Source organism: Barbus barbus, assembly GCF_936440315.1.
Source record: "Barbus barbus genome assembly, chromosome: 18".
Taxonomy (NCBI): domain Eukaryota; kingdom Metazoa; phylum Chordata; class Actinopteri; order Cypriniformes; family Cyprinidae; genus Barbus; species Barbus barbus.
The window spans coordinates 27,828,768-27,851,825 of record NC_136746.1 but is presented as its reverse complement, the minus strand read 5'-3'; the positions used below and the strand labels follow the sequence as shown (position 1 = coordinate 27,851,825).

Here is a 23,058-nt window from a genome sequence, read left to right as displayed (position 1 = left end):
TGACGGGGCTCATGTTAATAACAGTAGCTTGGTGGAGTAGACTCATTTAGACCAAAATATTAATTTGGTTTAAGCCAGGTTTCAGTCAGGCAGAGTACATCAAAATTATTATCTGTGATCATTTCATTTACAATAACTGCTTTGGGTGCGAGTGATCTAATATTTAGGAGCCCAAGCTTTAAAAATTGTGGTTGTTCATTTATTTTTATTTTTCTGGTTTAATCACGATCAGATTTTTTCTAGATCCTGTATTAAATTTATATTTTGACCTCGCTATTCGGGGAACAGACACAGTCTGTATAGATTGGACAACGCAAGTACTTCTATCTTTTAAGTGGGTCGAACAAAAGTCATCATAGCAGTTATTTGAGAATTGGCTTGTGTATTGTATTGTGACGTCACAGCAGAACAAAGGGAAGTCCTAAAGCTTCCCTTCATTCTGACATGACTAATCATGCCAAATATAGACGTGGGGCTCCAGACCAGGGGGATATCCGATCACGTTCAAACACAGTGCGCTTCACTGTGTCAGCAAGGGCTTGCCAAAAATGCTGCACACACAGATACAAATATGTTGAACGTCAAGCTGTTTTCGAAGCACAAAAACATTCTCAAAGCCCTTCTGCCACAAGGTTACACAACATCATTTTCACATCATCACACATCTGGTCTCAAAGTTTGCCTTCCGTCCTGAAATGCACATGAATAGAGTGACAGTCAAAAACAGGGACACAATATAAAAACTCTTTATACAAATCTTTCATACAAACTAAATCTTCTCAAGCTTCAAATGTCTGTTGTTCTCCAGATTCGGTACAGCTCTCATGATTGAAGGTTCAGTAATCACAGGCGTCACTGTTCAGGAATGTCCAGACACGTGAGCAGCAGTTATTTCAGGGCAGATTTCCTTCATCTAGACTTTATACGTGGCCTCCCAAAGCTTGCACAGCCTTCTGGGACGACGTTTAACTCTAACTGAGCTCGTTTAAGTAATTCCAGAGGGAACGGAGCAGAAATTAAGCATTCAAACACTCACCACACACATACACAAGTTTATCTGATCAAAGAGCATTGGCAGAATCACATAGCATGGGTTTCCTGAACAAGTCACTGGCATGCTGATGCCCAGTCACCCTTTACAATACTCCCAACCACACAGGAAGTACTATAGAGAAGCAAAGAGAGGGTATGAAACTCTGAATATGCTTTAAGTCCAAGCGGTGCACTCCACACTGACGAATGGGAATTTAAAGCTGCAGTGTGTAATCTGTGCCACCAAATGGATTTCCAATATTTGTGTTTGATTGGTCCGACGCAGCAGCATTGGCTCAACCGATGGTGTGAGTTTGGTAGACGGGGAGAGTGTTTGAAACCCTTACTTTTTGTTGCCAATAATGGCACAGAAAGTTCACAATGAAGATTTTTTTTTTTTTTTTTTTTTCCTTTTTTTTTTTTTTTTTTTTATGGCCTGTCAGTAACACAGATAACACATGACAGTACGTATGTGTAGTTATGCTATCATCATTCACAGCCTTTTTTTTTTTTTTTTTTATATTATTTTTTTTTATTAATTAATTAATTAAATTTTATATACCCTTTTATTTAACCATACTATGACCGACAAGACCAGGGGACAGAGAAAACAAGAGAGAGAAAAAAAAAAAAAAAAAATAATAATAATAATAATAATAATAATAATAATAAAAAAATAATAATTATAATTATAATGATAATAATAAAAATAATAATAAAAAAAAAAAAAAAAAAAAAAGGAATTAGAAAACAAAACAAAAAAAAAACAAAAAAAAAAATTGTGGATAAAGTCAACAGAGAAGGGGGAGAGAGAGAGAGGAAAAAAAAGAGAATGGGGGATAGAGAGAGAGAGGAAAAAACAAGACAAAAAAAAAAAACAGACAATTTGCTTCGATACCTGCTGACAAAAAGAGAAAACAACAGAAGACACAACAGAAGACACAACATCAGAGAAACTGCAGCAACAACCAACATCTGTATGAATCACAATAAATTCTAAATGTTAAATGTTATTGAGCAACACGCATAACTAATATTACAAAATAAGTTCTGAAGCAACAGCAGATCAGAACAATGTGTGTCTGTGAGCACCCGTTTTTACACCAATGTGAATGCTTGAGTGTACACCCGTGTGTGTGAGCGCGCTTGTGTTCATAAGGTTCCTCCATGTAAATGTTTAATAGTGTGTGTGTGGGGAACAACAGCCCCATCCCGCAAGGCATGAAGCAGGCATGGAAGAGACCCAGGCCCCAAACATCCGGAGGCCCCCCAGGGCACGGGACCCCCAGGGGAACCACCGCAGGGACAACTGCGGCCCCCACCCAGAAAAGGGCAGAGGAGAGCCCGAAGGTGGGACATCCGACAGCCACAGTGTAGACACCCCAGGGTGCCGTGGCGGCAAGCCCGCAGGCTCCGCCGGCAGCCGACCACACCAGGGCAGACCGAGCCCTGGGCCCGGAGATCCAAGGGCCCCCCACCCCCCAACCGGGGCCCAGCAAGGCCAGTAGGGCCAGGCCCCGCCAAGCGACCGCCGAGAGTGGGCCAGCGCTCACCCGAGCATCCTGCCCCGGCGCGAGAAACCACCAATGCACCGGCGGCATCCTCCACCGGCAGGGCATGGTGGTGGGGTGGGGGTCGACTGAGATGATGAGTGAGGTGGAGTCTAAGGCCCGACCTGACACATAGACGTAGACGAACAAGCACACATATACACAAGCATACGTTCCCACCCTCATGCACGCAACGAATATTCTCACCCTCGCCCCACATGTAGACACACAAAAATGGACATGGTACCCACACTCACACTCCCTATATGCACTCTATACTCCTAGATCCAGGCACCACCACCCCCAGAGGGGTAATCAGCGCCCGATCCCGGAGCTGAACCCCCTTCGCTCTGGCGTGGGGACAGGAAGACCACCCCGGTCCCCGCAGCAGCAGAGAAGACCACCAGCCCAGACCCCGACCGGGCGGCCAGCTCATCCTCGCAGCCCCCGGCCCTGGACAGAGAACAGAGAACAGGGGTGTGAGATAAAAAAAAAAAAAAAAGAGACCCCATGCTTCACCTCACCCGCTCAAATGTAGTGTTGGTGTGTGTTGTTCTAAGGTGCTTTAAAACAGGGGTGCTTTAAAACAGGGGAGGGGCACCCTCCACAAGCTTGTGTCAGCTCGTCCCCTCCCTAGAGCCCTCAATGTCTATGTGCAACTTAAAATTGAGAAGTGGGCACTGGCACCAGAGGGAAGGCTGAATGAACAGACCGCCCTCCGGATGCCATTCAGTGTGCCCACCCCCAAGGCCCTATATGTATGTGTCATGTGACAGTAAGTAATGAGAATGTCTAAGCTGTAATGTGTGATTGAGATGCAGGTGGCCACGAGGAGACAGAGGAGTACCACCTCCCCCGCATCCCAGCGACACACCCGCACCTCAAAACCCTACCTATGTGTTGGTGTGATGGAGCGGGAGAAGTGAAGCCTTAGGGATGGGGAGGAAAGCATCAGAGGGGGCAAAATACCCCCCCCTTCGGAGCAAGCTCCCCCGCTGACCCCCATAGGCACCCCCGTTACCCCAAATCTGCCCAGGGCGGGGGGCCCAGGCCCATCCAGACCAGGGCCCATGGCAGCCCGGGGCGGCCCACCAGACCCCACAGCAGAGGAAAAACTACCCCACCCCATCACTCATTCAACTCCCAGACTACATAAGACAATAAGACACCCAGGTTAGGCCCGTTTTCCCTGCCTCTATTGGATCCCCCCCGCGGAGGCACCGATGCATCGAAGACCCCCACACCAGGGCCGGGCCCAAGCGCATGCACCAACCCATGCTCCCGGCGGCACACCAACCAGGACCCAAGCCCCCCAGGCCCAGCCGTAACCCCAACCGGGAGGCAGAGCGCCCCCAGAACCCCAAGCCCCCCCCGGACCAACCCTGGAATAGTGCAGCCGCAAGGCCGGCAACCTACGTCCGCCGGCACAGGCATCCCCAGTAGCGCCGCATGCAGCCGCCAGAAAAACAGCACCCAAGAGTCACCAATACCCCATCCAGGCCAAGATCGCAGCCCCAGCGCCGAACCCCCCAAGAAACCCACCCCCAGGGAACTCCCAGATGCCCCAAGCCCATATGGCCACCCCAACAGCAAAAACCACAGCCGGACAGAATCAGGACCCCCACTCACACTAGGTGATGGAGCTGATCAAAGGAGTCCAGAGAGATTGATCTAATGTGGCAGCAGAAGCTGTGTCAAGACTAATATAATCCCACAAATAATTTCTATATTGGTTGATATTAAGATTATTTTTATTTTTCCAGTTCATGAGGACAGTCTTCTTAGCAATGCATAGGGCAGTGAAAGCCATGTGGATTGTGTTACCTTCTGTAGTGACACCATCTAGGTCGCCCAACAAGCAGACTGAAGGAGAGGCTGGAATAGAGCATTTAAGACACTTTGATAAATCTTCACAAATCCTGTACCAGTACCTCTGAACAGGTGGACAGAACCATAGAGCGTGGATGTAATTGTCAGGTGTATTGCCTTGACAGTGTGAGCAGTTGTTAGAAGCTGTAAGACCCATCCTGAACATCCGATGACCTGTGTAGTGCACTCTATGCAGGATTTTGTATTGTATTAATTGTAAACCAGGATTTCTAATCAGTTCAAAGGTTTTTAAACATATCTGAGACCAGAAATTATGGTCCCAGTTTACTGCTAGATCTGCCTCCCATTTTGCAATAGGAAGTGATACTGATTCATCTATTTTGGAAAGTGTCCTGTATATTTTAGACATTAATTTGGGGGTTTTGAGATTAAGAAAATCTGCCACACTTGGTGGTATTTGTAATTTGATATGATTAGATTTAAATTTCCCTTTTACAATAGATTTAATTTGTTGATATTCTAAAAATCTGTTTTTGTTAATCCCATATTGTTTAACTAATTTGTCAAAGGGAATAAAGTCTGTCCCTTCTAATATATGTTCCAGGTATTTAATACCTTTACAACTCCAATCTGTGAGGTTCATCATATTATTGTTTAGTAATATGTCAGGATTGTTCCAGATGGGGGTACGTTTGCATGGGATTAGTGAAGACTCAGTCATTTTTAGAAACTCCCACCATGCTGTCAGAGAAGAGCTGATACTGATGCTTTTGAAGCATACGTGTCGTTTGATGATCAAGCTAATGAATGGCAGATCCGAAATCTCTATATTATTGCATAATGCCTGTTCTACATCTAGCCAAGGCTCATCTAAGAGGGTGTGTTTTAACCACCCTGAAATGTGTTGAAGCCTGTTGGCTAAGAAATAGTGGTGAAAGTTAGGTAGATCTAGTCCTCCTTTATCCTTGGTCTTTTGTAGCGTTTTTAAGCTAATACGCGGGGGTTTACCTTTCCAAAGGAATTTAGAGATGGAGGAGTCCAGAGATCTAAACCAGTCAGGTGATGGTTTGCTCGGGATCATTGCAAATAAATAATTAATTCTTGGCAAAACCATCATTTTTATTGAGGCGACTCTTCCCATGAGTGATATGGATAGAGACTTCCATCTGGTTAGATCATCTTCTACCGTCTTTAAAAGTGGGATGTGGTTTAATTTAATCAAATCTGTCAGCCTAGGAGAAACATTAATACCTAAATATTTAATATTTCCAGATTGCAGTGGAGTGGAGGAATTCTGGAAGGAAAGGAACAATTAATTGGAAGAACTGTTGATTTTAACCAGTTTATTGAATAATCTGAGACTCTTGAGAAAGAGTTTATTAATGTAATTACCTCAGAGAGAGTGGTTTGTGAATGCTGAAGAAAAAGTAACACATCATCTGCGTAAAGACTAACTTTATGTTCTACATTCTTGCATTTAATGCCTTTAATCACTGTAGCCTGTCTAATTGCTGCTGCTAGTGGTTCAATAAAAACTGCAAACAGTGAGGGGGAGAGGGGGCATCCCTGCCTGGTGCCCCTCTTAAGATAGAAGCTAGAGGATGTTTGGCCATTTGTCCTGACACATGCTGTTGGAGAGTTATATAATATTTTTAACCAGTTTATGAAAGAGTTTCCAAAACCAAATTTGTGTAAAGTTGCAAATAGAAAATTCCAGTTAACCCTATCAAAAGCTTTTTCTGCATCTAGAGACAATATTGTAATTTGAAGGTTTCTATTGCATGAATAGTCTATCAAGTTAAGTAACCTATGTGTATTTGTTGAGGAGTGCCTCCCTTTTATGAAACCAGTTTGGTCGGAATGAATTATGAGAGGGGTTATCTTCTCTATTCTTTTTGAGATAGCTTTGCAGATTATTTTAGTGTCCACATTAATAAGGGATATTGGACGATAGCTGGTAGGCAATACAGGGTCTTTGCCTGGTTTTAGCAAGAGACTAATGTTGGCAGAATTCATATTTGGTGGAAGTCTACCATTTTCCTTGGTTTCCTGCAACATTCTGTAGAATGTTGGTGACAGAATTACCCAGAATTCTTTATAGAATTCTGCTGGAAAGCCATCTGGACCTGGAGCCTTTTTATTGGGCATACTGTTCAAGGCTTCCTGAAGTTCATCTGATGTCAGTGGAGAATCCAATGTCATCGCTTGATTTTCTGATAATTTCGGAAGAGTTATATTGTCAAGAAATTGGTCAATTTCGTCTTTAGATGGGTTTATCTGTGGAGAATATAAAGATTTGTAAAAGTCCCTGAAAGTGTTGTTTATTCTTTCAGGGTCATATACTGTATCCCCAGTTAAATCTTTAACAGCACATATAGTTGTTTTTTCTTTATTTATTTTTAACTGGTTCGCTAGGAATTGACCTGATTTGTTACCATATTCAAATTCTTGCCAGCGAAGTCTTTGTGCTAAGAATTGGGTTTTTTTATTAATAATTTCATTTAATTCTAGTTTTGCTTTACGTATTTTTTTCAGCATTTCCTGTTCCTGGGAGGATACGTAGGCTTCTTCTAAAGTTTTTATAGTTTCTTCTAATTCCTGAATATATTTATTTTCTCTTTTCTTTTTATGCGATGAGAATGAGATTATTCTACCTCTCATCACAGCTTTGCCTGCTTCCCAGAGAACAGATGCTGATGTTCCAGGCAGGTCATTATAGTCTAAATATAAAGCCCACTCTTCTTTAAAATATTTAATAAAATCATCGTCTTTAAGCAATGATGTATTGAATCTCCAGTTATTACTTGGTGGAGTGGCCTTCTTATTTACTAGAGTTAAAGAAACAGCAGCATGGTCGCTGACAGCTATAGGGTTTATCTCTGTGTCTGAAATGTCACTCAGCAGAGAGCTGCTGACTAGGAAATAATCCAGACGAGAGTAAGAGTGATGGACATGTGAGAAGAAAGTATATTCCCTACGGTTGGGGTGAAAAGAACGCCATGCATCGCAAAGTCCATAGTCGCTCATGTACTGTTTAACTATATTTGTGGATTCCCAATTGCGCTGAGTTCCAGCTGTACTCAGCCTGTCCATTTCTTTATTTAGTCCAAAGTTGAGGTCTCCCCCAAGAACAAATGCACAATCTAGGTGTTCAGAGAGTGCGGTAAAAAAACCGTGAAAAAAAGAGGGGTCATCAACATTTGGACCATATATACTAACAATACATAACTTTTTGTCAAATATAGATAATTTAATGATTAGAAATCTACCTTCTGGATCTATAACTGTGTTGAGTACTGTGAAATTAACATTTTTATGTATTAAAATTGCTACCCCCCTTTGCCTAGAGTTATAGCAGGCTGAGAACACATTAGGAAACTCAGTTGTTTTAAGTTGATCTGTAGCTGTGGCAGATCTATGAGTCTCTTGTAATAAAACAACGTCTGCCTGTAGTTTTTTAAGCTGGCCAAATATTTTTAACCTCTTTTCTCTGGAGCCAGCTCCATTCACATTCCATGTGACAAACCTCAGTGCGCCCATAGATGTGTGTGTGTAGCTAATGCTGTTCGCTGCGTGTGATGCTCAAATGAATAAGATATGAGCGGGCGTACGCGCTTGTATGCGAGTATGTCCTTCATGTCTGTGTGCGCTGTAAGGTCGGAGTGGTTGCGTTGACGCTGAATGTATATGTACATGGTCGTGCCGTGCAGATGTGTGATATAGGGTGTTGTGTGTGTGTATGTGTAGTAAAGCAGGTGATCGGTGCAGTGAAAGGAGTTAGAAGTAAGAAAGATATACAAAGAAGCAAGCAGAGAGGGATGCAAGTAAAAACTTGAAAGAAACAAAAACATTGCAACAACATTTAAACGCTGCGGAGACTGACGGTATCGTGTTTGTTATGATATCATATTAAATTAGCGAATTGACATAAATAGTTAGAGGTAAATGGAAGAACAAGCGAGGAAAGAGGAAAGAAAAAAAAAAGAAAAATATAACGGATTCTTATCTGGAGTGGTGTTAATATAACCACGGAGTGGTACTGAGGTTACGGTAGAGCTGCCCGTCCAATGAAGATTTAAGTAACTTCCCCCTTTGTTGCAGCTCTCAAATCTCATTCACGCTTTTACATACTCCAACTTGGCAAGTTATATTCATGTTTGAGTGTGAGAGTCCCAGTTAACTCCTGGACAAAAGTAACTTCAGTTGCCTGGATAAAACAATCTTTTTAATAATTCCATGATGCATTGGGCCCAGTGAACAATGTGGCTTGGTGACCTGTCATAAAATGCACTCCATTGGCTAGTCAACTACAGTTGGATCATTTTAACATTATGCATGCAGACGAAATAACGAGAGACTGTATGGAACATTTGTTAAGACATTCACTAAACTATTAAAGGAATAGTTCAGCCAAAAATAAAAATTTAGGCCATTCAAGATGTAGATGAATTTACATCACTTGCTCACCAATGGATCATCTGCAGTGAATGGGTGCCGTCAGAATGAGAGTCCAAACATGATAAAAACATCACTATAATCCACACTAGTCCATCTTTAAACTGTTGTTTCTGGCCAAAATACAAGCCCATAATTCATGAAGAAGTCCATGCCTTGTTGTCTCTCACATCAAAATCCACCAGCATATTTCTTTAGGACAGTTTTGAACCATTTCTGCTTGTAAATGGCGCTTGATCTGTGCATATTTCTCTCCTGATTCAGACAAGATGCCTTTTTGGAGCAACTAAAAGTTTAGACTGGTATCGTGTGAATTGCTTGTGGATTATTGTGATGTTTTTATCAGCTCTTTGGAAAGTCATTCTGACGGCACCCATTCACTACAGAGGGTGCGCAAGTAATGTAAAGATACGTTTCCATGAAGAAACAAACTCATCTACTTCTTGAATGGCCTGAGGATGAGTATATTTTTAACAAATGTCAAATAATACAACTAACTTCTAACCTAACTACATGAAAACTAATGCTGCTTGACGTCAAACCTTACAGAAATTAATGCAAGCATAAATTAAATGTCAGTGAAGGGGAAGATTTTCAGTGAAACATTAATAATTTTAACAAAACATCACATGACTTCAGAACACTTGGAAACGCACAAGTCATGAGGACTAATATAATGGTGCTTTTTTCAGGCCTTTTTAGATCTTGGTAGCCCTTGAAACTATTATACTGTATGAAAAGAGGTCAGTTTTCTCCATTTGTGCTTTCAGCTTCCATTTCTCCATTTTTCTGAAGAAACCCATTAATAGAAAATGAAATCACTGGTTGTATTACCCTTCAAAAATGTGAACCAAAAAGGGTCTCATATCCTTATGGTTTCTACACAAGTCTTCTGACTTCACATGAAGTTTCTATCACTTCACATTTTTTTAAACAGCAACAGTTTCAGCAGAACTTTCACTTCAGTGTGGTTTAGTTCAGTAAAATAGTTCCACAGTAACTGAAAGCAGTATTCAAAGCACAGTACAGCCCGAGCTATTTTAAACAGCAACGTGGCTATTCAAATAGTGTGGAATGTGAGAGGGTGTGTGGTGATGTGTTCCTGGCAGTGGGGTGGTTTTCATTTATACAGGAATGCTTGTGTGATGCTTGTTTTGCTGAGCCACAGTAAAAAAGGGGAAAGACAGAAGAGCCATGTGGAAGAAAAGAACATGCAAACAAGATTTTTACATTTCCTGATGGAAATGTGAACGGTGGATGCCCATGCAAAACCTGCCATCAGACAGGATGACACCATGTGCACTGGGTGGTTGTTTACTGGCCCAATTCCCGAAAGACTCGAAGCTCTAGATATGACTTGGGATCCCTCTATAGGAGTACATAGGTTCCGCCAGGTGAAAATAATAAGGCTATAATAATCAATAAGTAAAGTAACCAATATTCTAAAAAAAAAAAAAAGTTATAAAAATAAATAACCAATTATTATTAAAAAAAAAAAAAATGAGCAGTCACATGATATGAAGACTGCCAGTGTTGGATCCAGCAGCTGAGTAGATGTTGCATGTGTGAAAGCCCCTTAATAATAATGTTTGCCTTGGCCAAAAAAAAATTTAAAAATCCCCTGCAAAACTGACAAAACCAGACCAGAACAAGTATTTTTTATTTAATACAAGCCAGGCATACTTTATGAAAACCATTTCCTCAAGTCATATTTATTGACTGAATTTTCATAGATACAAATATAGTTACAAACTATTTACAGGTCAAAACAGAGGTGAGCAAACCTGTTTCTCCAGCGCTTCAAAGACACAATCATGTGATAATGTCCACACAATAAATCTTGCAGTGAGTTCCTATGGCCTGTAAGGACAAGGCAACCATGACCCTGCGGTACCTGGATAAGGAGAAGGTTGTTGACCTCCAGGAATTGGTGGGTTAAACTCCAGAATCATGTTTCTGAAGGAGCAGAGGACTCAGACGCAGCAGGGCACGTACAGGAACGCCCAACTGACTGCTCTTGAGCAGCAGCTCTGGAAAACAGGAACATCCTGTACAGAGAGATCCGAACGATTATGTTAGGAGATAAAGTTCAAGAAAGGCTGACTATGGATGAGTGCAACATTTCAGAGCATATTGATCAGATATCCAGTGCTTCAATGAATAACTGAACTAAAAGTTAAATTTTTTTCATTATTTATTCTTGCTCATGTCGTGCCGAAAAATATGACTATTTCTTCTGTGGAGGGGCTGTACTCCAAACAAAGCACGAAGGCCCAGATTTTCAAGTTATTTTTTTATCCTTCACATAGGGGCTAAAAAGAAGCGTACTTTTAGGTAACATTTTAGCTTTTAGATAACTTTTAGGGACGCTGTCGGGATTTCTGGGAGCAGCATTTAGAAGAATTAGGGATGGTAAGATCGACCGAGTTGCTTCAGTGCATCGGTATAAAAGTTAATGATGCGATGCATCGATTTAAAAATAGTGTACATTGGATACAGGTTGGAATTTGTATCACGATTCATCATTTTTAACATATTTGAATCGGTAAAAATCTATTTTTTTATATATATAATTAGTAGCTGCGCTATACTTTTATTAAAGTGCCCCTATTATGGATTATGAAAGGTTCATATTTTGGTTTTGGGAGTCCCCAACAACAGATTGACATGCATGCAAGGTCAACACTTTCATTGTCTTATAATATGCATTTATTTTTATTTGCTCAATGACTCCCAAACTATTCGTTTAACGATTCATTTTTCCAAACCCCTCCTTTGCATGGTGCTAATCTGCGGTGATTGATCTCATTTCCATTTCATCTCGCCTGTAATGCCTGATAAACCAGCGTTTGTGAGCTCAGTGCTGCTTTGTGTACAACGTTACAGGAGAAACCGTTATTTTTACCGCTCCAAAAGCGTCACCTAGTGGCCAAGAACGAATTTGCATTTTCATTCAGACCAATGTGAAAAGACCAACAAGTGGGTGGGCAATATGCTAATATTTCATGATGACGTCAACATAAAACGGCTTGGGATTCGTTTTTAAAACGACTCGTTTCAATGATTCAGAGTTGACTCTTTCTTTTGAGAGACAATAACTTTATACACGGTGCACTTTCAGATTTTAAACTATGTAGGATATTTTCATTCACTTAGAGCTGTGTTACACACTGCATGAAAGATGAAAAATTCATAATAGGGGCACTTTAAAAGTGACCAATATTTTATACGTAGACTGATTTCTCCTCTCTAAACTGTTTCTCAAGCGCGTTCTCTCATCACCACTGCTGCTATGTGAATATGATGCATCACAACACTACGGAGACAGAGGCATGTCCTGGCAGTCACACAGAATATAGATTATCATGGCTGTCTGTCTGAACCAAAGAAATAAAAGTGAGCTATCTGTATCATACTGAATTGCATAGCATCATATTTTTTTCATTTCATCGTATTGCCCTGCATCGCATCGTGTTGAATCGAATCGAGATCGGATTGCACTGCATCGTAATAGGGGTGAATTGTGTCACATCGGTAGCTGCTTCATATGTATCTTTAATGCATCGTATCGCTGGCTATGCATCAAGGTGCATATCGCATCGGCCTCAGTTATGGAGATGCACATACCCATGATGAATATATAAACAACAAACATAAAATAAACATGCAACAAAAATGACAGCAGTGAGAAAACAGCAGTTAAGCAAGCATCTGATCATTGCACTGTGGATATGATTGCACCAGCTCTGCAATTTGACACTCCAGTCAAGTCAAGTCGTATTTATACAGCACTTTACACAACAGATCGCTTAAAAGGGTAATTCACCTCTGGCAAGATTGTTTTTTCAAAGTTGGCTGTTTATGTAGTAAAAGCGCAATTTTTTTTATCTGTTCTACACGAATAGAAAAAACAGAAAAAGGATTGGACAAAAAAGGTAAGAAAACTTCAACACCCATAATGCAATGGTGTCGTTTAAACTATCTGTGAGTGGGAATCCAAAACTGCTCAAGCACGGTCTTTAGTTTTGACAAAAACCCTGGAAAAATGCATCTTCTGTCATCTTTTGCTGATAAATAAATGGGGATATTTTGTTGCAGGTGACACGCAAAAAATAATACACATTGTTCATTTACTTGCACTACTGACATTGTAACAATACAAAGCTGGTTGAAAATCAACAAATGAACTTTCAAAAGTAAGCAGATTTTACAATGTCTATATCGCTCTTCAATTAGAATTACAACTTCAATTTCTACTATAAAGCAGCTCTCCAGTGTGTTCATCCTTGTAACTGATTTCCATGTCAAAGGCGGCACACTTATGTAATCGCCACAGTCTAATGGTAGTTTGAAGGGGTTTACTAGCTGTAGGGAAATTTTCTGGAAAGTTTGTTTTGGCAAGCTGTTTCAAACTCCAGACGAGTTTGTTTTGGCCTGATTTTTTTATTTTAATTATGTCACACCAGTTCGCTTGAAGTATATCAGGGCCTTAAGTGTAGTCCATATGACTCTTGCAGTATATTTCAAGACTTCTGAAGCCATATGGTAGCTTTGTGTGAGGAACAGACTGAAATTGGAAGTGGAATATTGTTTTGTGGTGCCTTTAGAACTTCATTTTGGGTTTCACTGAACTAAGTCAGTCACGTCAAATTGGAATGGCATGAGTGTACTTATTTTACTTTAAAATAAGATCTCTACATTCATCAAGAACCACTAGGTTCTCTCAACAAACCAGCAGTTAGCTTCCTTCCGAGTGTAATCGTACCTTCCAGGTCAGAAGCCACCATGTTCTTGAGGCTGGGGATGGAATGGTAGACCAGGAAGCAGGCTAACATGTTGACATCGGTGTCGTTGTTCATCGGCTGTCTTCTTATGTACGCTTGCAGCACGTGACTGTTATCTGTGAGTTAAGAACAACAGTGGTGTTTGCTTAATAGTTGAGGATTCAACCTTGATGAAAAAATGATGTATGCATCTGTAAACGCGTGAATAGAAGTTAATGTCTAGTGTGGCTACACCTTTAAACTCACAGAATGAATCTCACAAAAAATGTCAGGTGCAATTATACAAATAAATACATTTATCATTATGATGATGTTTCAGTTATGAAACATCAATTATGATGGTTTCAGGTTTCATAAATGTCTGGGCTATATTTCAGAATAGAATAGAAAAAATAATAAATATAATAATACATACTTTTTATTTAAATAAAAAATTATTAATACATTTATATTGATAAATAAATATTTAAGAATTTAAGAATAAATACATCTATTATTATTAATAATTATAATTAAAAAATTATATTTTGTACAAAGAAAATTAAGCATGGTTTTTAAGACTTTTGCAAGATTTTTGCATTTTGTCATTATGACAATTAAGCAAATGTCACCCTTCACTTCTCAATGTAATGTAATGCAAACATTTTAGTTTTCATTATTGTAATGCAGTAATATCATTGTTCAATTAAAGTTAGAATAAAGCCAGTACAATAAATACTACAATGATAATTATAATTACATGACATTAGAATATGTTTTGCATTACAGTAATGAGCACTGAAATTAACAATATTAAATAAAAACTGAACGGTTCTACAATCAGGAAGATTTCCCCCCCGTTAGCCTTTAAGTTACCAGCCATGCAGAGAGCAGACACGACTACAGCCTTTCACACTTGCTGAAGGTGTTGACCAAAACACTAAACACATGCAAGACCTAAACGCTGACGGTATGAGGTGGCACAGAAGCTCTAAAACAGAAAACTGACTAAGCACATGAGCTAATGATGCTAGACGCCGATGGCTGCGTCATGTTCCTCACCACAGAGCCAGCGATCAAGGGCTCGGTCGGCTGAGCTCTTCATGACGGGCAAGAACTCGGAGCTGAGCAGCAGGCCGTGGCTCTGACGCCGTGTGTCTCTGAGCCGCGTCTGCAGGACTCGGCTCTCACACAACTCCAGCACCAGCTTCATCTGCCACAGACTGAACGTCTCACAGAGATCGCCTCGATCCAGAGTGCGCACGGCCTACAGAGAAGCGTACAAGACTGTTAAGGGCCTTATGGGGCATTTAACTTGTATAATGCAATTCCTTCACTATAGCACATACATGCAATCATCACAGCAACATCAGAATTATTGTGACAAGGTCAGTGAAAAGATTCATCCAAGATGATGGAAATATATGCAGGACTGTTCAAAAGTTTGGGCTTAGTAAGCTTTTCTTTAAGAAATTATTCAGAAAGGATGCCTTAAATTTATCAAAAGTGACAGTAAATAAATACATATGCTACAAAGATTTTTATTTAAAGAAAAGCTGTTTATTTGAACTTTCTGTTCATCAAAAAAAAAAAAATAATCCTGGCCTGATTTTGTTATGGCGCTATATATATATATATATGGCGTAAATTATAAAAATAAATATTATTATTTTACTTTTTTATTTTATGATTAAGTTTTGATTTTGGGCTGAAATATGATGAATCTTACAAAGAAATACCCGGGCAATTATAAAATAAAATAAAAATATTTTTATAATAATGTATTTAACTCTTTTGTATTCAAAATTAAATTAAAATTAATTTATATTGCTAAACAAAATACGTATTATGTTTACACAAAAATGTTGAGCAGTGCAACTGTTTTCAACATTGATAATAACCAGAAATGTTTCTTGAGCAGTAAAACAGCATATTAGAATGATTTCTGAAGGATCATGTGCCGCTGAAGACTGGAGTAATGATCCAGCTTTGATAAATTACATTTTAGAAAACTGTTATTTTAAATTGTACTAATATTTCACATGACTGTTTTAACTGTATTTTTGATCAAATAAATGCAGCCTTGGTGAGCAAAAGAGTCGTCTTTCAAAAACATTTTTAAAAAATATTTTAATCTTTATGAACAGTAGTGTACATTTCGAAACAGACACAATGAAAATTGAAGATACTGAAAAATTCTACCCAATTAAAAATGAAATTTGACCCAGTATTTGCATGCATTCGTGCTTTACTGTAACTGACCTGGTCAATAGAGATGTGTGTTGGCAGCATTTCTGGGTATTCCTGTGTCACACATTCATACAGAATTGCTGACAGTAATGCCACGGTCTCCTGCTTCTATAGAAACAAGACAGAAAAATGTGTGAAAACTACAGCAACACCCTCTTTCGAGTTATTTACAACTTAAGGTCTAAGAACTGCATCTGTGGTGTGAAGTTGATTACTACAAAAGATAATGTTGATTCATCCATCAGTTTGACATATAAATAAAAGTTTATAGTAATGGGAAGCATAGCAGCAAAAGTGGGTCATGCTGACTTCTATGTTTACTGTATTCATTTTGTATTTACAGCTACAGTGACACACATTTTCTGGTTAAACGTTTTGAACGGAGGCTCAAGGCGTCGCTTTATATCATTTGCTCTTTTATCACGTAGGAAAGAAATGACAATAAACCTGCTTTGATGTGTTAAGGTTATACTTTTGAAACTGAGAGTTTTTATTTGTGGTACGCCCGCTCTCCTGCAGATCTTCCATTATAAGAGTATTTACTATAAACACATTTCCCGTTTGTTTATACGCAAAATGACTGGCATTGCTGTATGTTGTATTTGGCAACATACTAAATGTCTTAAAAAATGTTCACGGGTTTAAGCATTTCTAACATGCTTTCGATTTATTACGAGTTAATCCTTCTGTACAAATAGTGTTTTATTAAAGATGCAAGTTATCCAAATTGTTCTTTCAAATCAGTTTCTTCTTTCTATCATTGCATGTATCATTACCAGTTTACCAATTTTACATGGCCGTGACTTTACTGATCTCATATTAATTGTATTTTCATATTTCAACATATCCTTTCACATTCCTCAAGGATGCAAACTATTATCAGGGGTAATAAACAAAGATGTGACCCTCCTAGGAGAAATAAAGTGCATTTTTAAAATATCAGTTTTAAAACGAGGATTTACAGTGGAATTCAGCATGTATTATTATTATTAAAATGTATTTATTTTACAAAAAATTAGAAAGAGTACATTTAAAATTAAATCAATAAAGAAATATTACTACAGTAATAATACCATTTTACCGTAAAATATATATTTTTTAATAATGATACTACTACTAACAATAATTATATTATTATAATTATATATTACTACAGTTATAATACTATTGCTCTGTAAAATATTATTGAAAATATAAAACTGAACAAAAAAGGAAAAATAATCAAAATAGATTATTATAGTAACAATAGTATTGTACAGTAACAAAAGAACAGACTGTGTAATAATGATACTACTACTACTACTAATAATAATTATTATTATATGAATATTGTTATTATTTTAAGAATGTATCTTTTACTAAATGGTAAAAAAATTCAACCAATAAAGAAATATATTCCTAAAGTAATAATACTATTGTACTGTAAAATAAAAGAATCAAGTATGTAATAATGATACTACTATTAATAATTATATTATTATAATTATCATTATTTTATAAGTTTTTTATTAAATTGCAAAACTTAAGCCAATAAATAAATATATTACTACAGTAATAGCACTGTAAAATATTACTGAAAATAAAAAAATGAACAAAAATATAAGCAAAATATATTATAGTAACAATACTATTGTACTGTGACAAAAGAATAGACTGTAATAAAGATACTACTACTACTAATAATAATAATAATAATAATAATAATTTGATTAATATCATCATTAAAAAAATATTAAATGGCAAATATTAAACCAATAAAGAAATATATTACTACAGTAATAATACTACTGTACTGTAAAATAAAAGAATCTAGTATTTAATACTACTACTAATAATAGTAATTATATTATTATAATTATCATTATTTCATACGTTTTTCTTTTATTAAATTGCAAAACTTATTAAATTACTTTTCTTAAATTGAAAATCAATATAGAAATGTATTACTACCATCAATAGTAGAGTATTTAATAATGACACTCTTACTATTACTACTAGCTCTTCTAATAATTATTTCAATAATTTTACAGAGCTAACTAATATTCATGGCTGTCTTCATTTCTTTGCTTTCAAAAATAACACCACTGAGCTTTTATTTTGATGAAGAACCACAGCGAGATCTATTAAAGATTCTAATTACAAAAGAATGCAATGTAACTAGGACTTACTTTGGATCCAAAAAAGACGTTTTCTCCAAAAAGCGACATGTGCTTACTTTTTACTTATGCAAACTGAGGGAGGCCTAAATACTTTTTCAAGAGCACAAGACAAATTTTGGCAATAAAACAACTTTTGACAGACCCCAGATCATTCCTTTAAGATGAAAATGACCCAGAATAATTCTCTATAACGATCCATAAACATAAAAACTCAGATGTTTAAGAAGAAAATGTTAATTACTATACAATTGCATCCTACAGTGTGTAGATTGAGGGCTTTCACCTCACCCAAACAGTTTTTAAAAGATCAAGTCATCTCAGTAGAGCAAAATTTAGTCTCTGATAGCTATTTAGTGTCCACGTCTCTTTCCTTACGAATGCACATGGACAAGACTTTGCCTCTGTAGGGATATGAATGCTTTTTTCCTATTACCCAAACCAAGAGCTTGGCCTTAAAACATGTTTATGCTCTCACATGCTTCATGTTTTCCGAGGCCCTGCAGAAGTACTCGGCGAAGGAGACCAGAGCCGTGTCTGAGGTGAAGGTTGAGATGGCCTCGGGCTGCGTAGGAGAGGAACAAGTGGGAGGGAAGGGAAAAATAGCTCATTGACATGAAAAACATTCTTTGCAGCAGTTTGAAAGAACACATTATGCTGCCTTAATCCAATTAGGAACACAAGACCTCAGCAAACATCCGGAAATATCTTTACACCTTTATCCTCTGTATTTGCATGAGTGGATTAATGCTGGAATTATATACAAACAGACATATGACACAGTAAATATTGACAGATGTCGGCCAAACCAGTTTGTGGACAGTAGACTGTTGGTGATATTTATTGTGCACACAGACCGACCTTAAAAGTGCGCACTTCAGCACTTCTGTTGTTGAGGTTGGAGGCCAGGAGACTCTTCCAGCCTTGAGGGTCGTCCTTGTAGGGCAGCTGTCCGGCACGCAACTTCACATACAGAACGCCGTCTTTGGATAGGATGGATCTAGAAAGCAGAATGTACTTAAAATGATCGATCACAATTAACTTGAGCTCCGTTCCAAAACCTAGTGAGCATACAAACAAAAAATGCAACCTATTCAGTGAGTGATTCTGAACACTTTATGGGCAGCAACTCCGTGTGCTTCATTAATAGCATTCATATTGATTATTTTAAAAGGTCAGCATGTCATTAAGCATAAAACTAAAACTAATGACACTACTAACTAAATTAAGCACTTAAAACTACACTATTGTTCAAACGTTTGGGTTTGGTTCATATTTTGCTCACTATGGGTGCATTTTTTGATCATAAATACAGTAAAAACTAAAATTACTAAATATTTTTACAATTTAAAGTAACTGGTTTCTATTTGAATACGCTGTAAAATAAAATTCATTTCTGGGATGAAAATCTGCATTTTCAGCATCATTCAGAAATCATTCTAATATGCTGATTTGCTGCTTAAGATACATTTCTGATTTCTGAAAATGGTGCCGTGCTGCTTATTATTTTTAATATTAACCATGCTTAACAGTTTTTGCATTTTTTCCAGTATTCTTTGATGAATAAAAAGCTTAAATGAACAGCATTTGTTTTTAAAATAGAAAAAGTTTGTGACATTATAAATTCTTCACTATCACTTTGTCAATTTAATGCATCCTTGCTGAATTATTTATCACTACATGTTTATTTATCATTGTACAATATCAGCATCAAAGGCTATATTCATGGAAAACTCAAGAGTAATAAAATATTAAATAGTCTTGATAAGATTTCAAGGAATTGTATATAATAATTAAACAATATAATTATTTACACATAAAATAAAAGAAATAGTCAAATAAATAAATAAAAAAATAACAGTACATACAATCTTTCAAACTGATATTTGATAAAAATTATAATCAGGGTTCCCACACCTTGGTTAACTTCAAATTAAAGGACTTAATGTAGGGACACATTTCAAGTGAAAGCAAGGTTATATCGTGTTACCTTGTAAGATACATTGTTACAGTTTTCATGTGTCAAACACAACTATGCAAAAAAGCTTTTTCTTTTTTTTGCATTTTTTCTGTCCTTATGACAGAGATATGATATTCTATGTGTCATATTTCCGTTTTGCATAAAACTGAAGAATATTCGGTACATCCTCTACTGTATTCTAAAATGATCTGATATTAACTTTTGCATGGATTGTACTGAAAAGCGCTTAGTGTAGCCATAAGTTTTAAGCTATATGAATATGCTTTTAAGTTTTTCTTGTCCCATGGGTTTACATTATCTTAACAAACAAAGCAATTCAGCATTACATTAAGGCCTGGTTTCACAGACCAAGCCAGGATCAGGCCATAGTTCAATTAGGACATGATTTAAGTAACTTTTATGAACGTACTTAGAAAAAAACATTACTGGTGTGCATCTTGAGACAAAACAAAGGCACTGATATATTTTTAGATCAGTCAGTGCAAGTTTCAGCTCAGACTTACATTTTAGTCTAGGATTAGGCATAAGCCTTGTCTGTGAAACCGGGGGTAAATAAAATATTTGGGCAACAGATTATCACAAATGTTTTTTATGTTTATTTATGTTTGTTGTGATACTTTGAGGTACCATTGTAGTAGTTTTGTGCGCGTATGAACGTCATGCAACGTACAACACAAAGTACCTCACGCGGGTAACGCAAGCTAGCTAGTATGCTTAGGCCACAAAGTGTTGGCAAAATAACACATTAACAGACCGGAGGGAATAATATGACATTTCTCCAGAAAACTTCTTGCACAAAATAAATTCAAGCACTTTCAAGGACCTGTATCTATGCATGTTTATTTTCAAAAACTTTCCAGGACCTTGAATTTTTTTTTTTCAGATTTACAAACTTTCAAGGATTTCAAGGACCTGTGGGAACCCCGTCTAATAGTTTCCCAGGAGATTAATTAATTAATTTATTAAATGTCCTTTCTCAGTAATAATAATAATAATATAAAAAAAAAGTTTCCTAGTATTATTTAAAGCAGGACACTGTAATACAATATATTTTACAGTCAAGGAAGACTGACTTAATAATTAAAAAAAAATCCCAAAGGCAATTCTTCTCCTTTTAATAAATAAAGGTAAGTTTTGTGTAATTCTATATCCTTGCTAATTAAAAGTTTTAAATTCTAATTAACATTTCTACCCCAAATTTGTGAAGTTATGTGTGTATATAGTAGGGGTGACCCCGAATAGTCGACAATGTGATGCTTCGATAAGAGGAGCCCGATTCGAATCCCAATCTCACAGTCAAATATTCGTAGTTATGATCATGCCATTTTGGCTATATGGGGGTGCTCAAATGTCTGATTTCACATAGAACTACCAGTTGTCTCCCAATAAGTTAATATACAGCCTATTAAGATAATGCTGCAAATAAGAATCTGAAAAGGAAGCTTTAAATAAATATTTTTACATGCATGAATACTATTATTTTTTAATTCCTTGTTTTTACTGTTGTGATTTTTTTTAAATGACTATTTTACTTCCTTTTATGTTCATGTATTTGGGGCATTTTGTGCCGATAGCCTATAAGTCATAATATTAAAGTTATGTTGAATAAATAAATAAATGAGTTAAATCCTGTTGATTAAAAACCTGCTTCATTCTACGGGTCATCTTCAGCACGCGCAGCTCAAAACAGAAATGCAGAACATTAATAACTAATGTCATATACATAACGTTATAATGAGAGCACTATTGTAAAAAATGCTGTGAATTCTTAGGGTTTCGCTGACGTTTAATGCTATCTTTTAATCAAAACATTATTTTGTATCTGTGAAGCGTCTGTAACACATTTTCCCTGTGTGTTAACGCCAGCAATTATGACTGTTGAATGTTTGACTTGACTCTTGGTAATGTATTCCACCCCCCCGCCCCCAAACATACGATTCGGCTATTAGTCGAATATCGGCAAGAAAACTATGAAAATCCTTAGTCGGGAACACCCCTAGTATATAGTATGCAAAAATTCTGTGTGTATTGATACTTCAGTACTGAACAAAATAAAAAGTGGTTTAAAAAAAGTGGTTAAAAAGTGGCTTTTCGCAGTGGTTTCTGGGATTATCTTGATGAACATGTGTGGTGCTCTCTTAAACTGCGTTCACACTACCAGCAACACTCAGCGACAAAGCGACACGATCCCATTCATTTCAATGGAGAGCTGGCGATTTCCGGCGACACGAGCGACAGCGACCGTTGTCTACCGGATGGGGCGTGTCCAGTGACGCGACAAAGTTCAGAATCCTTCAACTTTATGCAAATAAAGAGCGACTTTCGGGAGCGACAGCCAATAGGAAAGAAGACAGTTGAGCTCACGTGATCGTTCTCCTCTCAGCCGTAGATAAACATACTCAATGGAAACAAGTAGGCTCTGTTTCTCATTCATTTTTGTTTGTATGTACGGACTTAATTCATATTTATACTATATTTAGTATTTTGCCTCCAAAATGTTTATATGTAGTGGCAAAAATTAATTAGACTAATTTGCTGTCAAGGCAACCAGTAGCGAGAACGCCCACTAGCAACCTCATCACCAGCCCCTGGCGACATGCAGCGACAAAGTCGCTGGTAGTGTGAACGCAGCTTTCGATTGCAAACAGAAGTTACATAACATTAAGGCATACCATTTTTGAGCACCTATTGAAAAAGCATTCACATCTGAAGCATGGCTATGAAGCCTTAAAATACTAGATAGTCGTTTAGTTCAATTCCACCTCGCTTAATATACATGCAGACTTACTGCAGATGTTGGGTTCCTTTACTGATGTCAATGTTTAGCTCCCAATATCTTGGACCTTTCACCTTAATCTGGATGCAGAGAAAAAAAAACTATAACGTCAGATTTAGGGAGTTTGTATGAGCTGTGCTTGGAAGTGGTTTAATTTATTACCCATTTCAGAAGGTTAAGTTCAGGCAGCATGGTGGGAGCCATCAACTCCACAGTCGTCTCTTCGTACCACTGCGTCTCCTATTAAACGCATACCACATGCATG

At 37.6% G+C, this 23,058-nt stretch overlaps 1 protein-coding gene across 3 annotated transcripts in view; it reads right to left on the bottom strand.

Moving 5' to 3' along the window:
• Nucleotides 1-10,508: 10,508 nt before the first annotated feature.
• The window catches only part of LOC306884610 (anaphase-promoting complex subunit 1-like), a 59,455-nt gene continuing 46,905 nt past the window's right edge, over nucleotides 10,509-23,058 (bottom strand). For 2 of the 3 annotated variants that reach the window (XM_079440619.1, XM_079440620.1), the window contains exons 41-48: nucleotides 22,956-23,033; nucleotides 22,806-22,873; nucleotides 18,898-19,036; nucleotides 18,515-18,601; nucleotides 15,893-15,988; nucleotides 14,693-14,897; nucleotides 13,633-13,767; nucleotides 10,509-10,915 (exon numbers count right to left, since the gene is read on the bottom strand). In XM_079440619.1, coding sequence (XP_079296745.1) covers nucleotides 10,803-10,915; nucleotides 13,633-13,767; nucleotides 14,693-14,897; nucleotides 15,893-15,988; nucleotides 18,515-18,601; nucleotides 18,898-19,036; nucleotides 22,806-22,873; nucleotides 22,956-23,033 — 921 coding nt within the window. In that variant the 3' untranslated portion in view covers nucleotides 10,509-10,802. Of the gene's footprint in view, nucleotides 10,916-13,632; nucleotides 13,768-14,692; nucleotides 14,898-15,892; nucleotides 15,989-18,514; nucleotides 18,602-18,752; nucleotides 18,787-18,897; nucleotides 19,037-22,805; nucleotides 22,874-22,955; nucleotides 23,034-23,058 lie in introns of those variants that run through there. The other variant, XM_079440621.1, reaches the window with a different exon arrangement.